At 45.7% G+C, this 25,078-nt stretch overlaps 1 protein-coding gene across 1 annotated transcript in view; it reads left to right on the top strand.

Annotated features, from left to right (window-relative positions):
- Positions 1-25,078, top strand: part of ACOXL (acyl-CoA oxidase like) — a 1,019,872-nt gene that overhangs the window by 552,635 nt on the left and 442,159 nt on the right. The window contains exon 11 of the mRNA XM_085611811.1: positions 8,237-8,353. Coding sequence (XP_085467937.1) covers positions 8,237-8,353 — 117 coding nt within the window. The remainder of the gene's footprint in view (positions 1-8,236; positions 8,354-25,078) is intronic.

Below are 25,078 nucleotides of genomic sequence, written 5' to 3'. Positions count from 1 at the left end.
TGTTTAGCCCGATCTTTTCAAATTAGGCAATACAGCCTTGATTGTCATTTTATGTGGGAAAACCAAGAATGCTTTCCGGTGCAATTTTAAATCAGACAGTGAAGAGAAAGGAAATTGTGATCTTCATGCTTGGAATAATGATATGAGGCACCTATGTACATTTCAGGTTTGTCTGGTCTAAATTCGGCTTTCTCTAATGTAGAGCCCAAAAGCAGAAGAAGCTTCTTCATTTTCTGGAAGAGCTCATAGTGATAATGAAATACTAGCTGTGCTGAGTGAATACTATTTTAGATAACTGTAAAATGTATTTTCATAATGATTTTGCAAAGTGTGAGAAACCTTATAAGTTTCAACCTCTTCTTGGGTCTGCCCTATCTCAACATACTTCCACTCCAGTATGCTTTGTGTTAATTGAGTGACATTTCCTTCATTTTCAAAGCAGCCTCTGTTTTTGCAGATCTACTCAGGCTCTATAACAATACTGCTAGTTGTATGCTATAATTTTTATTAAAGTTCTGTATCTCTTACAGTATAGCGGCCGATTCCGATCCGGGTCGGAAAGCTTTCCGACCGAGCCGGATCCGGAGTGTTTTCCGACCGTGCCGAAGTCCTACAGTCCGAGCGAGTACGATGCGGCCGTATGCTGTCGGACTCGGTTCGGTTGGACTCCCATAGGAGTCAATGAGAGCTGGTCGTACGACGCGTACATGGGCTCCCATTGACTAAAGGGGTACGTCTCGCACAAGGGCGCCCCCTGCAGTGGGTCCGGGTCGGTGCCATCCGTAACATACATGCCTGTGTTGGGGGGACCCTTGGGTCTCCCCCTGTGTCCGAGTTGTAGGGCTGCGGGGGACAGGGGGTCTGACGCGGACCCCCAAAGGCAACTTCCCAGACGTTTTGCGAGCCGGACACTCCGGCTTGCACCGGCTGTCCGACGCGTGCATCGTCCTGGCTCGGTTGTAAATTGCATCCATTGCACGCCACGGTTAGCTTACGGCCGAGACGTACGGAGCTGTTCGGACCCGGAAACGACTCGGTCGGTGAAATTCACGTAGCTCGCATCGTACTTGTTCGCTCGTACAGCTGTAAGAGTCGGGCAAAATACACTCGTACGGCTCGTAGTTTTTCACGTTCGGTGCCCTTCCGACCCGGATCGGAAGCGGCCCCATAGTTTTACGGTTGGTTTTATGCTCAGTGCCTATACGCAATTACTCTGAGTATTGTCTTATCATTCAAGCGAAGCTCTGAAGGATGAGCATAGCTACACACCTAAAGATCTATTTACTTCTTTTATTTTGGACGACTGGGCATGAAGATTCATGTACAAAGAGAGCCAGGATGTAAAACAAAATCAGCCCTGGAAACTGTTCATGCCGGTCCCACACTGCAGGAGACCCTTTCTAGAATGGAGGGTCATGGCTGCCCATCCACTGCTGAAAGCAGCCCCTTTGCCTGGAGCCTACCAGGAAGATGTCAGAACAGCAGAATGGCGAGGCCTACCAGGTAGTAGTAAAACATTTGTGGATTCAGTAGTCTCACAGAAAACAGCCCTGCCCAGTACCACGCACCGCACTGAAATGCAAAGTCACGCATTAAAGCGCCTCCTGAGCTCTCAAGTCAGAGCGTTGCTTATGCACCATAACTGAAATCTGAAATGACAGCGTGCAGTGCACTGCTCCCGGCAGGCTTGGGGCTTGGCTCAGGCTGCTTGCAGACAACTCTGGCTGCTGTGGTAACAATGTAATAGTTTTGTCAGCCACATTCTTTAATAGGCCGCAGGATGTCCTGCTGCCCACGGCGTGTGCCGAGCGAGTGTCAGTTCAAGTTCGTTGGCTGCTGGCAATACAGAGGCACAGGCAGACAGCTCATTGCTAAATTTAAAATGAATATCATCCCGCGACTGGACCCACCCGACCCGTCACCCCACCGGCAGCGGCCAGCTGAGAGTGACTGAATCGACCGCAGGTCCGCCGGTTGGTGTGGTTCCAGGCTCAATAGCTCACTACCAGAGCAGCAGACCAGAGTCTAGTCTGAGCAGAGCTGAGCCGCCCTGGATGATGCTGGCCTGGCGTTTTGCAACCCCTGGGAGAAGCAAGTTGTACTCCTGCAAGTGGCCCGTTACCAAATTGCTGCGCACGTCAACCTTGCAGCAAAGAGTAAATGTAGTGACGTATTCTCCACTTTTGTTTTCTAAAAATTTGCTTTTTCATAGCACGCACTGCATATTCTTCTATGTCATTTCTCAGTTACACTCACAACAATAACATTGATGATCATGAAGAAAAAGGCTTAGGCAACGCATGCAGTCTGAAATCACACTGTTAAAGGTACTACTCTAGCTGCGCTTGCGCTGCTGTGTTTGCTGTGATTTTTAACTTCCCTGTTTTGTATTTGCTTTATTTTATTTTCATTTTCCCTGGTTTTAGTCTGGACTAGGTAGTGGGCTTCCCCCCCCCCTCTTACCGCATTTAAAACAATTCAAGCACCGCCGTTTGGTGGGTCCGGGTCACGGGAGGGTCCTTAGTTTGGTTTTGGGCGCCATCTTTGGTTGGGCTGGTGTTGCTTTTCCCGGCGGGCGCCATTGCGAGCGTCCACGCGTCTGGACAACCTCGCGGGACGCCTATTTAAGGCGGTCCTTTTCTTCTGGCTACCAGACAAGGTACTACTCTAGCTGCGCTTGCGCTGCTGTGTTTGCTGTGATTTTTAACTTCCCTGTTTTGTATTTGCTTTATTTTATTTTCATTTTCCCTGGTTTTAGTCTGGACTAGGTAGTGGGCTTCCCCCCCCCTCTTACCGCATTTAAAAGAATTCAAGCACCGCCGTTTGGTGGGTCCGGGTCACGGGAGGGTCCTTAGTTTGGTTTTGGGCGCCATCTTTGGTTGGGCTGGTGTTGCTTTTCCCGGCGGGCGCCATTGCGAGCGTCCACGCGTCTGGACAACCTCGCGGGACGCCTATTTAAGGCGGTCCTTTTCTTCTGGCTACCAGACAAGGTACTACTCTAGCTGCGCTTGCGCTGCTGTGTTTGCTGTGATTTTTAACTTCCCTGTTTTGTATTTGCTTTATTTTATTTTCATTTTCCCTGGTTTTAGTCTGGACTAGGTAGTGGGCTCCCCCCCCCCCCTCTTACCGCATTTAAAACAATTCAAGCACCGCCGTTTGGTGGGTCCGGGTCACGGGAGGGTCCTTAGTTTGGTTTTGGGCGCCATCTTTGGTTGGGCTGGTGTTGCTTTTTCCGGCGGGCGCCATTGCGAGCGTCCACGCGTCTGGACAACCTCGCGGGACGCCTATTTAAAGTCGCTCCTCCTGCGCAGCGGGATCGCGCAGTGGGGCGCTGTCGCTTAGCCGGAGTCGTGCCTGAGTCCTGCCCGTCTGCGCTCGTCCGCGCTGAGGACGCTTGGGGCGCTAGGGGCTTATCTCAGGCACCCGGGTTGTGAACGTCGGAATTATTACCTATTCCAGCAACTTTCTACGGTCTATCGGATATTCCCTTCCAAAGTGCGATCAGGCACAGATACATCCGCTAAGCGGCCCTTATTGGTGTGCCTGTAAGAGATGGGCACTTGGCTCTCCTGCCCGCATCTGCAAGGGGACCCCCGTGTAGCTTCCCAAGGCAATGCTTCGACGCCGATACTTCGTATATTAAACTTAAATGTCAGGTCTCTGGTCCAACATCATTTAGCTGTCTTTGACCTTATACAGGAGGAGTCCCCTGACATATTTGCGATTACGGAAACGTGGCTGCAGGAACACGATACTGCCATTATTAACTTGGCTTTCCCCCCGGAATATTCCGTGTTCACTCTGAATCGGACATCTAGAGGAGAGGGTATCGCCCTTGCTGTCAAATCTAGTTTCCCCTGTAGTTGGAAGGTCTTAAACATCGTTGGATGTGAAAGTGCCTCTTTTAATATTTCGATCAGCCCTCAGTTTTCTATCTCGGGGATGGTGGTTTATCGGCCCCCAGGCAGTGACGTGGCATTTAGAGAAGTTTTCCCTGATGCTGTCAGCTCTTTGTCTATTGGCTGTGCTAATTTCTCCATCTTGGGAGACCTTAATCTCCACTTTGAGAACAGGAGTATGTCGGCTGTTAATAACATCTTAGCTGACCTTGAGGCCCTCCAACTGGATCAAAAGGTAGCCCAACCCACTCATGTGGGAGGGCATACGCTTGATCCTTTTTTTACTAATCTTCCGGAAGCTACCATCTCTTCTATTACACCTGTGGGGTGGTCGGATCATTTTTTAGTGGCCATTCGAGTTCCGCTGCCTATCACTCCCTTGATACCTCCTCCGCGACCACTTTTTAGAAGGCACTGGAATAAACTTAGACTAGAGGACCTCCATGAGGTTTTGGCTGCAGACCCGCTGGGACCCTTGGACAGTGTGGATCTGGGTTATGACCAGTTTTGCAAATGGATCACTAGGGCGCTTGATTTTTTGATCCCTACTATGGCAAGTAAATCTCGCGCTAGAGAATCGAGCCCTTGGTATGATAGTGCCCTTCGGGCGTTAAAGGGCACTTGTAGGCAGGCTGAGAGAGAGTGGCGGAAACACTACGATGCGGCTAAGAAAACGCTGTATTTAATCTCTGTTAAGGCGTACCATCGTGCCATTTGTAGAGCCCGCGCGGCGTTCTACTCGGAAGAATTCCGCAACAGCTCTAATCCATCAAAATCAATATTTAAGGCCCTTAAAGATCTTTTGGCCAAAAGAACATCTTCCCCGGTACTGTCCTCTACCATTCATTGTGAGGCTCTGGCATCCTTCTTCTTGGAGAAGGTGCAAGCCATTTACCAGACGTTTTCTTCCGCGACCCCATTATTGGGACCTCTGGTGATGATCCTGGGCCGCCCCAATATGGAGTCCTTTCCTCTGCTTTCTTCTGAGGAATTTGATAGGGTGACCCTAAAAATTAAGTCTGGCTCACCCTTGGATCCATTAAAGCCTGTCTTTTTTAGAGATCAGTCCTTTGTAGGACGCCCCATATTGCGATCTCTTATTAATGCCTCATTAGTGACGGGCGTGGTCCCAGCTAACTGGAAGCGGGCAGTGGTCTCCCCTATCTTGAAGAAGCCTTCATTGGATCCTTCGAAACCGGAGAATTACCGGCCTATTTCCCTACTTCCTTGGCCGGCAAAAGTCATGGAGGCCCATGTGAACCTGGCCCTCTCTGATTATCTCATCCGAGCCAATATCTTGGATGACACCCAGCATGGGTTCCGTGCTGGGCATAGTACGGAGACGGCTCTTCTCACTATGGTTGAGCATCTACGTGGGATGTTGGATGTGGGACAGACGGCGGCGCTAATACTATTAGATCTAAGCGCCGCCTTTGATACTGTCTCACACCCCATCCTTTTACGTCGCATGGAGGAGATGGGCATCGGTGGTGTCGCCTTACAGTGGTTCCGCTCCTTCCTTGGCGACCGTTCCTTCTGCGTTGCCATACCTCCTCATCAGTCCAAATTCCACCCTCTGGGCCTGGGGGTGCCTCAGGGATCCTCGCTGAGTCCCACGCTTTTCAATCTTTATGTGAGGCCGCTGGCTGATGTCGTCAAGCAGTGGGGCATAACGATGGTCTCTTATGCTGACGACACTCAGCTGGCGGTCACTATCAGCGGGGATGTAGAGTGCGATGCCCCCAGGTTCCAGAATGGACTGAGAGCGGTGGCTAGCTGGATGAATGCTAATTGTCTCCAGCTAAACGCGAAGAAGACCGAGGTTATGGTCGTCGGGAAGGGGCGAGAGCTGTGGGGTGACAGATGGTGGCCACCGGAGCTTGGGCCGGCTCCAACTCCGGTTACGGAGTTGAGAAACTTGGGAGTATGGCTGGAGCCCGCTCTCAGTTTTGTGGGGCATTCCAAGAAAACTGCAGCCTGCTGTTTTGGGGTACTTCGAGGTCTAAGATCTGTCCTGAAGTTTTTTGATCCCCCCACGAGGCAGCTGGTGGTGCAGGCTACTGTAATCTCTCGCTTGGACTATGCCAGTTCCCTTTTGATAGGGGTTAATCTGGCAGAAATCAATCGCCTCCAACGCGTCCAAAACGCAGCAGCCAGAGCCATAGTTGGCCTGCCTAGGTCCTGCTCTGTCTCCAGAACCCTCCGGTCTCTACACTGGCTGCCGGTGAAAACTAGAATTGATTTTAAAGTTCTATGCTTGGCCTTTAAGATCCTGAAGGGTCTAGCTCCTCGGACCCTCCGGAATCTTCTGTCTTTTTATGTACCTTCTCGCTCTTTGAGATCGGCGGATCAAGCGCTTGCGGTGGTCCCGAGATTGAAGTTGAGTCGTATGGGAGGTCGGTCTTTTCGGGTGAAAGCAGCTAGTCTGTGGAATTCTCTTCCACTGGAGATTCGCCTTTTGGACGACCTCTTCGTGTTTCGCAAAGCTTTAAAGACTGTGCTATTTTAACTGTTCCCCCTCTGTGCTCTTTGTTTATCACCCTCTTTGTTCTGTTAGGTGCGGCTATGTTTATCTTGTCATGCCCCAGGACGCCCCTTAGCTGGGGCAGCTGTGCGCACTACAAATGCCCCTAACATAACATAACATAACATAAATATGCGGCCGGTAACTGTTAGGATATAAATACTCGTTTATTGGCAGACTATACTCGTTTATTGGCTGGGCAGGCTCCTTTTAAAGTACACATGCCTCAACAGCCTGGCTGGCTCTGTTAGTGGTCGGCGTGTGTCTAGCACCAGACAGGATCAGGTCCCCAGGAAGACATTGCTGCGACCCTATCCAAACAAAAGGTGGGGACCTAGGAGCTGATTATGGTCCAGTGTTCATGCTCCTCATGCCTAGCAATAACAAAAAAAGAACACTGTTCCTGTGGTCGGGTGCAAATAGTCACCCAAGCCTATCAAATGAAAGAAAGATACAGGAAAAGATAAGACCCCAGGTATTGTGCGTGAACCCACTAGTGAAGTGGGAAGAACATGTCCTTTTACTTGTTGCCCTCACACACCCCGGAGGATGTCATGCTTCATCATCGGGCAGGTGCTCCTCGTTGGGCCAGCGCTGCAATTCCCAACGGGTCCCCCGAAGGGTCACTTTATCGGCGATCTTTTAAGGACTGCCGGATGGTGCATGCGGGTGTGCGGGGAAAGTGGGTGCTCTATACAAGGTGCATAGTGACGTGCAAAATAATTAAAAGCTTGCTAGGGGGTGTCATACAGCATGTGTAGAAATGATGGAGCCCTAGGCAGCATACAAAGGAATATTGTCCTAAAGGGCATAGTATGTCCTAATGTAAAGGTAGTGCACCATTGGAGTTGGATTGCAGAACTAAGTGCAATAAGATGTTCTGTAGCCAAACATGGTCTAGCAAGCTGCAGTAGTGATCACAAGTGTAAAATCATGTAGGATGTGAGTAGATTGTGGGTATACAATCGTTTTACATTAGGATCATGTGCTTTGCAGCAGTTTCAAGTTCTTTTCATAGCTTTTCCTTGCTCATATGAGTGTAATTTCTGATGTTTATCTGTTTCTATGTTCTTAATTTCTTGATTTTGCTTCCAAAAATTGTCACTCTTGGTGTCATACAGTTAGTACTTAAATGTCATTCATAAGTACTCTGAAACCTTGAAAATGTCACACATTAGTACTCTTAAAATGTAGCAACAATGCAGTCTGTGTTTCATGTTGGGTAGTGCCCTTCCATTTCTAGTGCTTTGCAGTACTTTTAAGATCTTTGTAAAGTTTCTCGTTGCTGAAATGGCTGTCATTTCTGATGTTTATATTTCCCTCATCTTCATTGCTTGAATTTTGCTCGCAAGAAAGTATCACTCATTGTCCTTGAATGTCACTCATGGTTACACTGAAATTATGAAAATGTCACACATAAATAATCTGAAACCTTGGCAGCTATGGAAATAGGTAATATAAAGCTTGATTAATTGACTAGGCAAGATGGGAAGCACTGCTGTCTTGGAGGGCTGAGGATGGAGTTTGGTTGAGATGGTTAGGTCCAGAGAATGGAGGTGAATAAGCTAAATATAGTTTGAAATGAGTGTATTCAATCTCAGTGAATGAGATGTCTGATAGTTAGAGCTACAATAATTAAACTTGCTGTCAATTTAAATTTAAACTTGGTGTCAGAAATGTGATGAAGAAACTAAAATAAAAAACATTTCCTCAGAGATGAAATTGTAAAATGGTGTGTGTGTAAAGAAGAATCGTCAAACACTAAATGCATTAAGAAGCAAAAAGAATACTAATTGTCAATATTTTTTCTCAGTCGAAGACAATTTGGGCCGAGGAACAAGGAAGAAGTAAAGATTATCGATCACCAGACACAGTATTTGCGCCTGATGCCACATCTTGCAACAGCTCTAGCTCTCACTTTCACAAGCAGGTCAGATGCTGAATGGGCTTGTATTTCAAACATTAGACTCCAAGCCACATACGCAAATGTTTTCTGTGTATTTTTAAAAATATAAATTATTTTTTTGAGTAATCCGTAAATTTAGTTGTGTTGCATTTCATCTTTTTAGTTTGCTGTTAATGCCACATTTCAGAACCTGTAACCCCTAGTTTATAGGCAATGCAGCAGTTACAATTGTCTGTAAAATTAATTCTTGGACTTCTCCTTTCCATATTTGGACTACTTTTTTAACTTTACCTATTGTCAAGCAGGGGGAACATTTTTGGCATATTGATATCCTACATGTCTATAGGGCACATGCCTAACCAACCAAGAGCAGCAGATACCAGCTTCTATTTAGCCTTTAGTTTTATCCTCTGAAACAGTGACAATAGTTTTACCTGACCTGGGATATCTAGACTTACAAACAGTTTAAAAAGCTTATAGTGATCTGTGACCCTGATCAGTTTTATGTGGTAACAATGGTGGGTTAATGTATGAATAATATTTGTATACATATATGTATATGATGTTTCTATATTGCACAACTAACCAAAAATCAGCAAAGCATTTTACATGGTCAAAGACCAGCATAAAGTGACAACTAATAGGAGAGTAATTTGGTTTGTGAACTGGTTAGTGCATTTTGATGTAGTGTTCCTAAAAACTGATCCATCAACTATTTCCTAAATTGGAACAGTGTTGAGGCAGTCCTGATGGATAAGGGGATGTTGTTCCAGATCGTGGGTGCGCAGACAAAGCAACCTACTATCTTATTTTTTTCTTTTTTGCACTTCTTAGTGTGCAGTCAGATGTTGTCCTGGCTGTGAGTGTGCTGAGAACTAGAAAAGATAGTGCGCTTGTCTGTAAGATAAGTGCAGGGTGCTGATTGGGAGGGCTTTGTAAATGATGAAACTGGTTTTTAAGATGGTGCAAGATGGCAAGGGTAGCCAATGGAGTTCCCCTGGATGAGATGTGGTGTGGCATGTAGAGTGCCTCCTGGAGCCAGTGTGCAGACCATGGAGTAGGGCATTGCCACAATCTATATACGAGAGAACGAGGGCTTGAGCAGCAGTTCTGAAAACACTTTCTGGAAGAAACATTTGTTTACGAGTGCCTAAGACTGCTAACATCTTCTGTATTGAAAATCCTAACCAATTAAACAAGGGAATAATTAACGCTTCTTATTGGTTTCAAAGAAAGTGCCATATGATCAGGGCCACCAGACACGTTCTATGTTTTTTCTTTTGTGTAATTATGGATTTTCTGTATTTGCAACATAATTGGTCATCTGCTGCATTAACTGCAGATTTTAACAAAAATAATGTTTCTAGCTCAAACTGATGAACAGTTACTAACAACTTGGTGATGTGTTTGCGTGCAGTGGGAGGACTTTGACAGAGGTTAACTTCTCAGTATTCTGTTGCTTATTTCTGTATTTGGTTGTTAAACCGGTACTAATGAGGTGAAATCTTTGACCATACAGTATTGCCCTGTGTCAAAATGACAAAATATTGAAGTATTACTATCAAAGAATGGGTAGCATTATGCTACATAATTTGCCTTTTCTTGCCGCGTAATTTAGTCTAACATTCAGCATAATTTGGTGCTCCCCTGCCGCATAGTTCCAGTGGCCCTGCATATAACCAAGGGCATTTATTAGAGGATATTATATGATTTACAAAGGTTGTCTTCTGTTCCAAATTACCCTACCTTGGTTAATAGTCTTAAAAGTGAAGGTATCAGATTCTTCAAAAGTAAAAGATTGTTGTTCAAATGTAAACAAAGGAATATATATCTGGAGTGTTATGGCTGGGGACCTGTGGTTTTTGGAGCCTGGTCTCTGAGTCTATTTTAGAAAATCACTTGTAATCTCCTAGAATCAATTACTCGGGTATATAGAATCAATGTATCATCAAGAGGTGCAATTTGCCGACTATGATGGTCATTTACAAAGTTTTTGCATGAGTCACTCATAATCAGTGGTTTGGAAATTCAGACACAGGAAGGAAATAGAAACCTTACCCAGAGTTCAATCTACCTTTAGGAAACTACAGCGTGCCCAGGACTAGGTCAAGGTGTTATAAGATTTATTTGATAAGTACTCAGGTTTATGTTTGGAAACTCTTTGTTCTCTTTATAAACTTAAATGAGTTTCATGAGGTGCTATAGCGTTTAAGATCAACAAAACCATTGTAGGCAAATATTCCCATGGGGTAATTAAGACGAATGCATGACTTTTGGTAAAAATATCACCTTTAATAAAATCCAGAGAGTCCGTGACGTGGTCACGGTTTTATAACATTTATTCAATAAGTACTCTGATTTGTGTTGGGAATCTCTTGGTTCTTTTTGGACGTAAATGTGTTTAATGAGTTGCTAAAGTGTTTATATTAAACCAAACCTTTGAAGGCAAATATCCTCTTGCGGTTATTGAGATTTGTGTAAATTTCAAGCAATGCTTGGCTTTTAGTAAAAAATATTATAAGGGACAAAAAAGAAAGGATGGTCATAAGTGGCCTAAAATAGGGTTCATTGTGTGTCAAATTCTGTTTAGCATCTTTATCAGTGACTTTCCAAACCTTATAAATTAAGGGGTTGTTTATCCCCTGCAGCTCGGTTATGTGAATGGCAAACCATTGAAAACATGTAACATACAACCCTTAACGTATTAATCCCACATAGATTTCAATGACAATATGGTTCACTGTCTTCTTATATCTATGGCAATTCCCTTTTCCCAGACATATATAAAACGAAAAGTATGACCTGTGGAAAAATGTACAAAGAGTTTAAATAGTATACTGAAGGCATTTAAATGGCACTTACTCGAGTCATATCATTTGAACACATAGAATTTACTGTCTTGTCCAAAATTGAGGTGGATCACCCACTATAAATGATGTAATAATATGACAATGATTTCCCCGATGGCCCTTCATATATATGATTTATAATATGGGTGCTTTTATGTTTTACCAACCTTAAAAACCTATATAGACAAAATAATCCTGAAATATATTTTTTGATCTAAACGTTTGATAACCAGAAGAAAACATATGACTAGCATGTAATTAAGATCTGTTGACCAGTTCTGAGACTATAGAAATTAAATATTTGGAAAGCAATACATTCATATCATTATTTTATTTGTTTCTCCCCCAAACCAAAGCTATACCTTTTATAATTTTGGAAGCACTTAGATGTCCTTAAGCGACCATATGACATTTCACTTAATCTAAATCTTGAAATTTTCTTCCAGCAAAAGATTGAGAAGCAGTGGGACCTATACACAAATATATTCTTATGCATGAAGATCTACTCATGTGTAAATCTACTCCTACACGTATGTGCAAATCTACACTTTTTGTTGCCATTTACCTGTTCTGAGTGTAGCTTTACTCCTAAGTATAGATTTACATGCTCCACCTTATGAGTTCTGGTAGTGGGGTCATCTTGGACTGAATTTCCAAGTGTAAAGTTACTACTAGTAACTTTTCCCACGTAGGTGGAAATTTCCATCAAAGTGGACAAAAATAGGGAAAATGAATCAACTCCATCCTTTGATTATGTTAATGATATACCACTCATGTGTGTCTGCTTTTTCCAGGATTCACCAAATTGCCTATGTACCACATCTGATATGCTGGGGCGGGGGTTGTGGGGGAGGGTTGTTTATTGCTGATTGGTGCTCCTTGACATGTATCTTTATGTATGTCACCATGTTTATTGGAATTTAATAAACCTAAATAAAAAAATTAAAAACATCTTTATTCATTTTTAAAGTATTATGAATATTACAAATTAAATAAAATAATGATTTTTACCCTGAAACTAATAAAATAAAAAATCATAGGATTTTAAACCTTCAAAATGAACGTTCATTAAATAATTTACATTTGTTTATTTATTTTATAAATATTTAAATATAAATATAAATGTTTGAACATAATAAAACAAAGCCACCCTCACTAGCATGATCAACCGTTTCAAAATGAGAGGCTATCTGGAAATGGTCCTGGTAAATGCCCTAATTGGAGCACAGAACAAACAAAGGGGTGAATTACTGAGAAGCAATATGGAAAATGAATCAACTCCATCCTTTGATTATGTTAATGATATATCACTCATGTGTGTCTGCTTTGTTCAGGATTCACCAAATTACCTATGTACCACATCTGATATGCCAGGGGGGTGGGCTGTTGGGGGGGGGTTGTTTATTGCTGATTGGTGCTCCTTGACGTGTATCTTCATGTATGTCACCATGTTTATTGGAATTTAATAAACGTAAATTAAAAAAATAACAAAAACGTTTATTAATTTTTAAAGTATAATGAATATTATAAATAAAATAAAATAATAATTTTTACCCTGAAACTAATAAAATAAAAAATCATATGGTATTAAACTTTCAAAATGAAGGTTCATTTATTTAATTTTTTTAATTATTTTCCCTTTTAAAAATGAAGGAACATTATACATACATAACCATGTGCCTACATCCCTGAGGCCGGCATCCTAAAATGATTTTAGTAATAGAATCGGGATAACACAGCTGTTACACCAACAACCCAGAGGTCCGGCAGCAATTTAGACATCACGTGAGGTAATGGCATAGGTTATATAAGGACTATAAAACATATACAAAATATACAAACCCATCTTTAACAATAAAAACCACTACCCCCCCACCCCACCTGTCATATCCACATGTTAACAACTAGAAATCTGCCCATCTGCCGACTTCCCTAGTTGTATGAAGTGCACCACTGATGCATGGGCCCCACGACCCAACGTTCATTAAATAATTTTAATTTGTTTATTTATTTTATAAATATTTATATATAAATATACATTTTTGTACAAAATAAAACAAAGCCACGCTCACTAGCATGATCAACCTTTTCAAAATGAGAGGCTGTCCAGAAGTGGTCCTGGTAAATGCCCTAATTAGAGCACAGAACAAACAATGGGGTGAATTACTGAGAAGCAAGAAGAAGAGTAAAGTAACTGATGCAGCTCTTAGGTGTATTTTGGATTGTAATTGATCCCAAGCACAGCTTATATGGATTTTGCAAAGAAATTGGAAATTATTGCTGCTGGATGAGGACATGTCATGTTAACTGATGCCAAACCCTCAAATATCATATCAGAAGATGTCCTCTTTGACAGACATTTTAACCTTGATTAATTTAACACCAATAAAAATAGACCCACAAAACCGGTCAAGTCGTAACAAGAGGATGGGGTTTTGGAAATGGTAAAGCCTGCGCAAGTGGTGTAAACAAAACAAGTTTTAAGCTTGGAAGAATGAAAACAATTCTGGAAAATCTCACATGTGAAACAGAATTTGTGGTCTATGTGCTGGTGTGCACCTGTGTAGGTACCTCAACAAACAAAGTAAAGCTCAGAGTATTGCAAAATCAACGTGCTACAAACAACTGAGATTATTATTTTTTTTTAAAGTTTTTATTGTTTTCAACACAGTTAAAACAATAGGACACTGAAACAGACCTTGCGCACAGATCTCATGACAGATCACCACCCAAATACATAATCCCTCAACCAATCCCAATTCTAATGTATTGAGAAAGACTGTGTCCCCCCCCTCCCCACCACCCCGCAGGCCATCTTAACCATCCGAATCAGAGGAGTCCTCATCTGAAAGGGGCTGCGGATCGCATATGCCTCCCCTGTACTTGTTCCATGCCCCCCAGACCTTGGCCCACTTGCGAGGACATCCCCACCTGATAAACACTGACCGCTCAGCAAACATGGCTGCATCCATCTCTCTCCTCCATACTGACAGCAACGACGCCTCCACCGCTCCCCATTTTTGGGCTATGTTCCTTTTGGCCGTCATGATCCCCAGTGTTACCCAGCCCTGCGCCTGACGATCGAGATCATTGGGCTCCCACACATTTAACAAACAGCGCCTGGGCTCCGGCACCAATGATATCCCGCACGCCTGCGACATTGTACGCAGCACTCGCTTCCAGAATACCTGGAGAACAGGACACTCTCAGACAGTGTGGTAAAAGGTTCCCTCCTCCCCACAACCCCGCAGGCAGAAGGGGTGAGTCGCTCTGCCCATCTTATGTAGCAAGCATCTGGTGAAGTATGAGCGATGCAGAATACGAAGCTGCACCAGCCGCAGCCTCGAAGGTATACCCGCCTCGCGCGGCGAGGCCAGTGCCTCACGCCATTCCGGGTCATCAAAGTCACCGACCTCTTCAGCCCACCGCTCCCACAAGAGCCCCATTGGGTCCGGCAGATTGTTGATCAGTTTGCGGTACGTGAAGGACGTAGCCTTCTTTGGCATGTACTCCGTCAACAGTCTGTCCTCCAACGGGGATGCTTCCGGAACCTGCACGCCAGGAGCCAACTGTGCCACCAGGGCATGTTTCATCTGGAGGTATCTGAACCATTCTGAGGGAGCCAGCTCATATTGCTGTTGTAAGCGTGCGAACTGGACGACCGCCCCTTTTTGCCACACATCGCCTACCACCGAGATTCTGATGTTGTCCCAAGCGTCGAAGCCTTTGCTGTCCCTCAGACGTCCCAGCTGCTTGGCATCCCAGAGAGGTGTAAGTTGAGTCAGGACCCCCCGCCATCCCAACCTGGCCTGCGCCGCATGCCAGATAGATATAGTCTGTCTCAGAGGGCAGAGCAGCTTCAAGGCTAGTCGGGCATCATACAGAGGGGACAGCATACCCCTCTCACCCAGCACATCCCTGTCCGCCTTGAATGCGGGGTCAGACTGAGGCGCGTGAAGCCACTGGTTGATCACCTTGAGCTGCGCCACCCAATAATTGAGTTGGATATCCGGGAGCGCAATTCCCCCATCGTACCACCCGCAAACTAATTTTGATTGCGCAATTCGCGCCGGTTTGTTGCCCCAGAGTAGGCTGGAAACCTGCGCTGCTATCGCGCGGAAGTAGGTTGGAGGCACCGGGTACGGAGTATTCTCCAACACGTAGAGAAACCGCGGCAGGGCCATCATTTTGAAGAGCGCTGCCCTCCCCACTAGGGTCAGGGGCAATGCTCCCCAGTGCTGCACATCACGCTTGAGGCGGTCCACTTGAGGGCTTAGGTTGCGCTTGAAAAACTCCATCTGATCCATCGTCACATGCACTCCCAGGTATTTGAACGACCCCTCCACCACCTGTAGCTGACATCCCGCCGGCAGCCGCGGAGGGGGGCCCCACAGCACCAGGAGGACCGACTTCGACCAGTTTATCGTATAGCCAGATGCCCGGCCAAATATCTCGCAGATGTTAAGTAGTGTCAAGATGGAACGTCTAGGGGAAGACAAGTAAAGCAGTATGTCGTCCGCGTAGAGGGAGATGCGGTCCTCCCAGTCGGCAGACCACCGAAGGCCCCGCATCATGGACTCCCATCGTATCCAAGCCGCAAGCGGCTCGAGCACTAGGGCGAAAAGCAGCGGCGACAGTGGGCAGCCCTGACGCGTGCCACGCGCCAGGGGGAAGTCCTCCGACATGTGCCCGTTGGCCGCGACATGGGCCAGTGGTTTAGTGTAGAGGAGTCGGATCCAGGCACAAAAGTTCGGCCCAAACCCCAAATGCAATAACACCGCAAAGAGAAAGGGCCATTCCACCATGTCAAACGCCATTCGCGCATCAAGGGAGAGAATGACCGCCGGTTCCTGCAACCGTTCCACCCGGACCAGCACACCATGCAGTCGCCTCAGATTGTGGGACGTACTTCTCCCGGGCATAAAGCCCGACTGATCCGGGTGCACAATGTCAGGTAAATGTGGTGTGAGCCGGAGGGCCAACAATTTCGCGAGGATCTTGGCCTCTGCGTTGATCAGCGAAATGGGACGATAGGAGGTACATTGATCTGCCGGCTTACCCGGCTTCGGTATTACCACGATAGTGGCCGTTCGTTGGTCTACGGGGAGTTCTCCCGTCTCCAGGCTGTGCGTGAACATATTCAGTAAGTGCGGGGCCAGCGTCTCGGGTAGCCGCTGATAAAGCTCAATCGGGACGCCGTTCGGTCCCACCGCCTTACCGGGCTGCAACACACCAATAGCCGCCTGAAGCTCCTCCACCGTGAGCTCGGCCTCAAGGGTCTCTCGAGCCTCAGGGGAAAGCCTAGGCATCTGCAGGTCTCGGATGTATGTCAGTGCCATCTCCACCGACATGGAGGAAGCGGAGGAGTACACTCCCCGAAAGTGCTCTGCCAGGGTGTGCACTATTACTCGAGGGTCTGTCGTTTTCAACCCCTCGGCAGTGCCAAGCTGCGCAATTGTCAGGAATCAGACTCACGTGGCGTCTGCAGTGCACCATAAATGGCAAAAACCAAAGAGACAGCGAATTCTTGTGAAGCCGCAAATGGTGAATTTATATCGGGACATATAATGTTTTATGTGCAGTTAGACCTTTCAAGATGGCCGCTGCTCTTGCCGTCATTAGCTATGCATCTTTGACATGACGGTTGAGTGCGCGGCAAACTGCGCACTTCAATTGAGATATCCTGAGAGAAGCTAGTGTTCCCCGTCAGCTCCTGTATCCTGAGGAAGACGGCCCCTAGAACTTGAAGAGAGATATTTTCAGAGTAAATTACAGAACCGAATCTACCGCTAGTAGTCAGAGTCAAAGGAAGCTGATTCCTGAGTGGCTGAGTACAAGATTTTCCTGTGAACTATTAGAAGCCGAGACTGAGCCAACGACTAAAGTCAGTAAGCGCGTGCTAGCGCAGTACTCCAGTTTCCTCTCCTCCCTTTGGCGACCTTTCCTTTTCCTTTCCGCCCTATTTTCCCTTTCCCTGTGCCTTTGTGCGCGCTCCTTTTCCAAATGAAGTTATGGATTCTACCTACGCTGTGTGACTCAACCTTGACATTCTACGCTACAGAGTCTGCACGAGAGAAAGAGAGTTATACCGCTATTCCGCTACTATGTACATACCTAGTTCATTGTAGAACGTTGGAACTTTGTTCTCAAGTTTGAAGATATTGTAAAGTCTGTAATAACCCAAAAAAGAGAGTACAATGAATATCATCATATAGAAGAGTAGCAAGCCTGCAGGAGTATAAGGTAGGAGTAGAGGGATATATATATATAATGTAATTAGGAAGAATAGAAGAGTAGGATGCCTTTGTAATCCCTTTTACCTCTGTGCATTAGGTGTATCTCGTTAAGATTTGCCAGTGAAGAATCACACCCTCCAGAAGACTCAGCGGAGAAGGCAGAATCATCACCTTGAGGTCATACACCTTCCTGAGGCAGTCTCTTCTCTTCCACTTCCCCTTTCCCCCGTGCTAGTGCCGTTACCTAGTCTGGTGACTGTACTGATGCAGGGGCATTGGGAGTAGTCGTCATCTCTGCTTCTGTGGAACTTGAGGTACATTCTGACAGATTGAAGTGCCCACGAGTTTATTTCCACCCAAGCAGAATGGCGGAAGGTTTTAGTTTAAAATCCTTAGGGGAGATGTTAGAGGCTATTCAAAGGGAATTAGGAGCGGTAAGGGAGGAAACGGTTTTGCTAACACGAAGAGTAGATGGGTTAGTAACGGGAGCCACTCCTATAGCTCAGACCTCTTCCCCCAATTTGTCTTCAGAGTCCAACCCTAGAACAGTTGCACAAGTGGTCCATTCTGTTTCCCCTCTAATTTCATTAGCTCCGCCTGAAAGGTATTCTGGGGATGCACAAAAAGCGCAATTATTCTTGACACAGTGTTCCCTTCATTTCATGTGTCGACCTGCGTTATTCCCTGACGCGCAATCCAAGGTCGCTTTTATCCTCTCTTATCTGAGCGGGGATGCGGCTAACTGGGCGATGCCATTGGTGACCAAAGATTCCCCATTTTTGTATGACCTTGAGCGTTTTAAGGCCAAATTTTTGAGGATTTTCGACAGAAGAAAGATCTCTCAAGTCACAGACAATGAACTTCTAGAACTTCGTCAAGGAAGTAAGGATTTGGTAACTTATTTAACCCAGTTTAATAAGTTGGTTGTGGAAACAGACTGGCCAGAAGAGAAGAGAGCGGCTCTCTTCTATAGAGGATTGCGAGAAGAAATTAAGGATACATTAGCACAAATTCCTAACCGACCTACTGAATTATCCGCTTTAGTGGATCTGGTCTTAGAAATTGATTTTCGTTGGACAGAACGGAGAGGTGAAAAAAGAAAAGAATTTCGTTTCCAACCTCCTAGATTTGATCGAAGTCGACAAGAGACCAATAAAGCGTCTCCTTCTGATGTGGAACCAATGCAAATTGGAATGGTAAGAGGCCCTTTGAGTAAAGAAGAGAAGGAACAACGAAGACTGAAAAGGTTGTGTATGTACTGTGGAACTTCAGGACACTTTGTAAAGGAGTGTCCAAAAAAGCCTAAGACCTTGGTGAAGGGAAACGAGCAACACCATCAGTAGGTGGGAGCACACTGATGGTGTCAGAAGATAAGATGGCTCCAAATTCCCATTATGTGATGAACACTTTACAAACCATGACACCTCATTTGATTTTGCATATGACTATTCAGTTTCGGGAGCAAGAAATTACTGGAGTAGCTATTATGCTAGACTCCGGAGCCACAGGAAACTTCTGCGACATAAAATATGCACGAAGAATGGGTATAAAAGGCATCAGTAAAGAGAGAAGTGAATTGGTTCGGGCAGTAGATGGAACTAATCTCTCCTCTGGGCCCATCACTCAACACACGGAACCTTTGAAGTTGATTCAAGCAGACGGCCATAGTGAAATGATTCAATTCAATCTTATTGATGCACCTCAATTTCAGATGATTTTGGGGCTTCCATGGCTCACTATTCATAACCCTACTATAGATTGGGAAAACCGAACAGTATTCATGAATTCCCAATATTGTTTAGAACATTGTTACCATGATTCAGAGGAAAATACCGAACCCTCGCAAGCATCCTTGTTATCCGGCGGAGGAGAATCAATTTGTGTCATCAGTACTACAGAAATTCCTTCCGAGTATCAAGAGTTTAAAGAAGTCTTTTGTGAAAAAGATACGGAAAAATTACCTCCACATCGTCTATACGATTGTACCATCGAGTTAGAACCGGGAGCGGTTCTGCCTTGTTCAAGGATCTATGCTCTAACTGAAGGTGAAAATCGCTACCTCAAGGAGTATTTGGATCGATATTTGGCTAATAGATTTATTAGACCTTCACAGTCCCCAGTATCCTCTCCTTTATTCTTCATCCCCAAGAAGGAAGGATCTCTTAGGACCTGCATAGATTATCGCGCCCTCAACCGGGTGACCATAAAGAATCGATACCCGCTACCCTTGATCTCCGTCCTCCTTGATCAAGTAAAGGAAGCTCAAATTTTCACAAAATTAGATTTAAGAGGAGCTTACCATCTGATTCGTGTAAAAGAAGGCCATGAATGGAAAACGGCATTTCGAACTAAATATGGGCTATTTGTATATCAAGTCATGCCGTTTGGCCTTTGTAATGCCCCAGCCGCTTTTCAACATTTCATCAATGATATCATGGGAGATTTGATTGACAAGATAGCAATTGTATATTTGGACGATATCTTGATCTTCTCTAAGATTCCTCAAGAACATGCTACACACGTAAAGAGGGTTTTGGAAAGACTGCGTCTTCATCAATTGTATGTGAAACTGGAAAAATGTGCCTTCAGTGTGCGAACAGTTGAGTTTCTCGGATTTGTCCTTTCTTCAGCAGGAGTGACCATGGATCCGAAGAAAATTCAATCAGTTATTAACTGGCCCTCTCCAAGAAACGTTAAGGAGATACAGCGATTCTTGGGATTTGCTAATTTTTATCGCCGCTTCATTCAAGGATTCTCACAGAGAATAATTCCTATCACCAAACTCTTAAAGAAAGGTCAAAAATTTCAGTGGACTGAGGAGGCAGAGATGGCTTTTGAGTTTCTCAAGAAGAGCTTTACTACTGCTCCCATTTTGCTGCATGCAGACCCTGCAGAACCCTTCTTTGTGGAAGCAGATGCTTCAGATTTAGCCATTGGGGGAGTGCTGTCTCAACGCCACCGGACAACCGGACAACTTCATCCAGTGGCTTTTCGTTCCAGGAAGCTTACGCCTGCCGAGATTAATTATACAATTGCAGAGAAGGAATTGCTGGCGGTTAAAGATGCCTTTGAAGAGTGGCGACATTATTTGCTGGGAGCTCGTCATACCGTTACAGTTTACTCCGATCACAAGAATCTACAATTTTTGAAATCTGCTAAAACTTTGACCCCTCGTCTCTTAAGATGGTCTCTCTATTTTGCAGACTTCGATTTTGTGATTACCTATCGCCCAGGAAATAAGAACGGAAAAGCAGATGCATTATCTCGAATTCAGACAGAAGTTCAAGAGCCTCAAATGACTCAAAAAACTATCATCCCAGAAGCCAAGATCATTTGTACACTTGATTTGGTAAATTTCAAAGAGGAAGTAAGGAAAAGATTGACTCCAGAAGAGATACAGAGTTGGGTGCAACAGGATTCTGAAAGAGAAATCTTCGAACAGTTACCCTATGTTCAAGGTGCCCTGTATTTACCAACTACAGAACTTCAAAACAAAGCAATGCAAGCATGCCATGATCAACCTTTGGCAGGACATAAAGGTGTTCTAAAGACTCTCGAGCTCCTTCAACGATATTTTTGGTGGCCAGAGATTCGGTCCAGTGTCATACAATATGTGGCAACTTGTCAAACCTGTGCCCAAGGGAAGGCCATGAGACAAGCCCCATCAGGACTTTTGCATCCCTTGCCCACTCCTTCCCAACCTTGGCACACAGTCACTATGGATCTCATAGTGGATCTGCCTTCAAGTCATGGGCATAACACTGTGTTAGTTTTTGTTGATACCTTCACTAAGATGAGCCATTTCATACCTTTTAAAGGGGTTCCTACCGCTAAGGAGTTAGCAAAACTTTTCAGTGAGCACATTATCAAGATACATGGAGTCCCAAAAATCTTGATTTCAGATAGAGGGTCTCAGTTTGTGTCTCATTTTTGGAGAGCCTTCATGCAAGGGTTGGGAGTAGAGACCAGATTCTCGACCAGTTATCATCCTGAAACAGATGGGCAGACCGAAAGAGTTAACCAGGAGTTGGAACAATATCTGAGAATGTTCCTTCTGGATCAGGAGGGTGAATGGTCTGATTTTTTATGGATGGCAGAGTTTGCATGTAATAATGCAAAAAATGTATCTACTGGGTTTTCTCCTTTTTTCCTAAACTATGGTAGACATCCAAACCCTTTCATGGGACAGGGAGACATGGGGGTTCCAGCAGTAAAAGACCTCATGCAAGATCTTGTCAACACTCGCAAATTGGCAGAATCCAATTTAGTCAAGGCCAAAGCGAGTTATAAGAAACAGGCAGACAAACATTGAAACATGGCACCAGAATACAGGGTGGGTAATTTGGTGTGGTTATCTACACGTAATCTCCATCTCAAGGGTAATCGGAAATTCCAGCCACGTTTTGTGGGACCTTACCTGATTGAAAAGTTATTAGGTCCTGTCACCGTAAAATTAAAATTGCCCTCTAATACAGGTATTCATCCAGTTTTCCATGTCTCTTTAATTAAAAAATGCACTCCAAACACGAGAATAGTGAAGCCTCCAGCGCCCCTAGTGATAAATAGACATCCTGAATATGAGGTCAAAGATATATTAGATTCCAAAAGAACTAGAGTTGGGCTTTACTACTTAGTGGATTGGAAAGGTTATGGTCCAGAAGATCGTTCCTGGGAGTTAGCTACGAATATTCATGCTCCTCGACTTTTAAAAAGATTTCACATTCGATACCCTTTCAAACCTGGGCCGATGAATCGGCCTATGAGAGGGGGTACTGTCAGGAATCAGACTCACGTGGTGTCTGCAGTGCACCATAAATGGCAAAAACCAAAGAGACAGCTAATTCTTGTGAAGCCGCAAATGGTGAATTTATATCGGGACATATAATGTTTTATGTGCAGTTAGACCTTTCAAGATGGCCGCTGCTCTTGCCGTCATTAGCTGTGCATCTTTGACATGACGGTTGAGCGCGCGGCAAACTGCGCACTTCAATTGAGATATCTGAGAGAAGCTAGTGTTCCCCGTCAGCTCCTGTATCCTGAGGAAGACGGCCCCTAGAACTTGAAGAGAGATATTTTCAGAGTAAATTACAGAACCGAATCTACCGCTAGTAGTCAGAGTCAAAGGAAGCTGATTCCTGAGTGGCTGAGTACAAGATTTTCCTGTGAACTATTAGAAGCCGAGACTGAGCCAACGACTAAAGTCAGTAGCGCGTGCTAGCGCAGTACTCCAGTTTCCTCTCCTCCCTTTGGCGACCTTTCCTTTTCCTTTCCGCCCTATTTTCCCTTTCCCTGTGCCTTTTTGCGCGCTCCTTTTCCAAGTGAAGTTATGGATTCTACCTACGCTGTGTGACTCAACCTTGACATTCTACGCTACAGAGTCTGCACGAGAGAAAGAGAGTTATCCCGCTATTCCGCTACTATGTACATAACTAGTTCATTGTAGAACGTTGGAACTTTGTTCTCGAGTTTGAAGATATTGTAAAGTCTGTAATAACCCAAAAAAGAGAGTACAATGAATATCATCATATAGAAGAGTAGCAAGCCTGCAGGAGTATAAGGTAGGAGTAGAAGGATATATATATAAGGTCATTAGGAAGAATAGAAGAGTAGGATGCCTTTGTAATCCCTTTTACCTCTGTGCATTAGGTGTATGTCGTTAAGATTTGCCAGTGAAGAATCACACCCTCCAGAAGACTCAGCGGAGAAGGCAGAATCATCACCTTGAGGTCATACACCTTCCTGAGGCAGTCTCTTCTCTTCCACTTCCCCTTTCCCCCGTGCTAGTGCCGTTACCTAGTCTGGTGACTGTACTGATGCAGGGGCATTGGGAGTAGTCGTCCTCTCTGCTTCCGTGGAACTTGAGGTACATTCTGACAGCAATCCACCGGGCACCACTGTCGCGTCTGTCAAGCCACGCCAGCAGCCTACCGGTTTTATCGCCTACATCATACACTGTGTGCCTCGAGGCCTCTAGGCGCTGTCTGACACGCTCTGCGAGGTGCTCCTTGTATTGCGTCTGAACCACATGCAGGTCATGCGAGGCCGCACGGGAGGGGGGCGAGCCTCCGCAGCCCGGAGTTCAAGCTCTAGCGACTGTAACTCAGATATCTGTTCGCGCTTATACTCTGAGACGGCGGCCATCGCCTGGCCCCGCACCACCGTTTTGTACGCCTCCCAAAGAATCGTAGGGGAGTCGACCGAGGCGGCATTTTCGTGGAAGTAAAGTTTTGTCGCCTGCGCTATAGATTTACTAATCTTTGGCAGTCGTATGCAGCTGGGGCGTATCGGATAAACGCGGCGACGCATCAGGTGGTAGCTAGTGTACTGCAAGAGGATCGGGGAATGATCAGAGATACCTCTGGGTCTGATGTCTATATTTTCAATATTTTGGAGACAACCGGGGGAGCCCAGAAAGTTATCAATTCGGGTTAGACTATCGTGCACCTCGGAGTGATACGTGTAGCGCTGCGCCGTCGGGTGATGCAACCGCCATAGATCTGTTAACCCGATCGCCGCCGTGAAGCACGCAAGGCGGGACACCCCCCACCCTTCACGCGAGGTGGAGACCGGTCAGTGAGGTCATTCATCACCGCATTAAAGTCGCCCCCCAATAACACCTCCCCCTCCGGTAGTGTAAGCAGAAATTCACTAAGCGCCGGGAACGCCACAGCATGTAGCCCAGGTGGGATATATACAGACACTATGTTGAGGGGCCTCCCCTCCCATTGAGTGTGAGCTGCGGCGAAGGGCCCAGCCCCGTCCGTGTGTACACTAAGCACGTTTAAGTGGGACTGTCTGCGCAGCAATATGCCAACCCCCCGGGACCCATTGGTGAATTCAGAGTGCGCCACCATCTTATACCCCCATCTGTCCAGCGCTTTAGTAGTGGTGTCAGTGAGGTGGGTCTCTTGGAGTAAGACCACTGCCGGGGTACAGCTCTTAATACTGTGCATGACCAGGCCCCGTTTGATTTTATCTCCCAATCCTCGCACATTCCACGTGAGCAAAGAGAGGGGCTGCACCGGGGTCAAAGTGGTGTCAGGGGATGTGTCATGCATCAAGCCAGACATTACGGTGGCTGGGAGAAGTGACGGAGCATGATGCGGATAATGCGGAGTGAGACATGTGCCGTGTATTGAGATCGCGCTTGGTATAGGTCAAGGGCCCGTGTCCTCCAGAACCCAAACATAAGAACAAAACCGTAATACATTCCCCAACCCCCCAACCTCCTCTCTGCCTCCCTGCCACACGGACTCAGAACTGCCCGCCACCCCAACTCAGCAGAGTGCTCAATCCCCTTAACCCCAACCAGTACTTGCGCTTTAACGAGCGTGGAGTCCGAGGAAGACCAGGACATCACCTATCCCCAGGTCCCATTGTTCATGCCCTATAACAACAGAAAGTAGGCCAATCCAGCAGCAGTGGCCCCCGGAGGTCAGTCTCCAACTTCATGCCGGGGGCAGCTCAAGCCACGATTTCATCCGGAGGCTCCTCCTCAACCTCCTCCGTTCACCGGTCGTGACCATCAGGATCTTCCGCACCCCCGGGGTGCCTCGGCCGGAGCTCCCAGCACCCTTAGCCTGGCGCCACCCCTCCAGCCAGTCATGAGCCTCCTCCGGCGTGTTAAAGAATACAGTTTTTCCCTCCGCCACAACACGTAGCCG

The sequence above is a fragment of the Triturus cristatus genome, chromosome 6 (genome assembly GCF_964204655.1).
Source record: "Triturus cristatus chromosome 6, aTriCri1.1, whole genome shotgun sequence".
In the NCBI taxonomy this organism is placed as follows: Eukaryota; Metazoa; Chordata; class Amphibia; order Caudata; family Salamandridae; genus Triturus; species Triturus cristatus.
The sequence above is the reverse complement of the archived record's forward strand: the minus strand, read 5'-3'. Positions and strand labels throughout refer to the sequence as shown.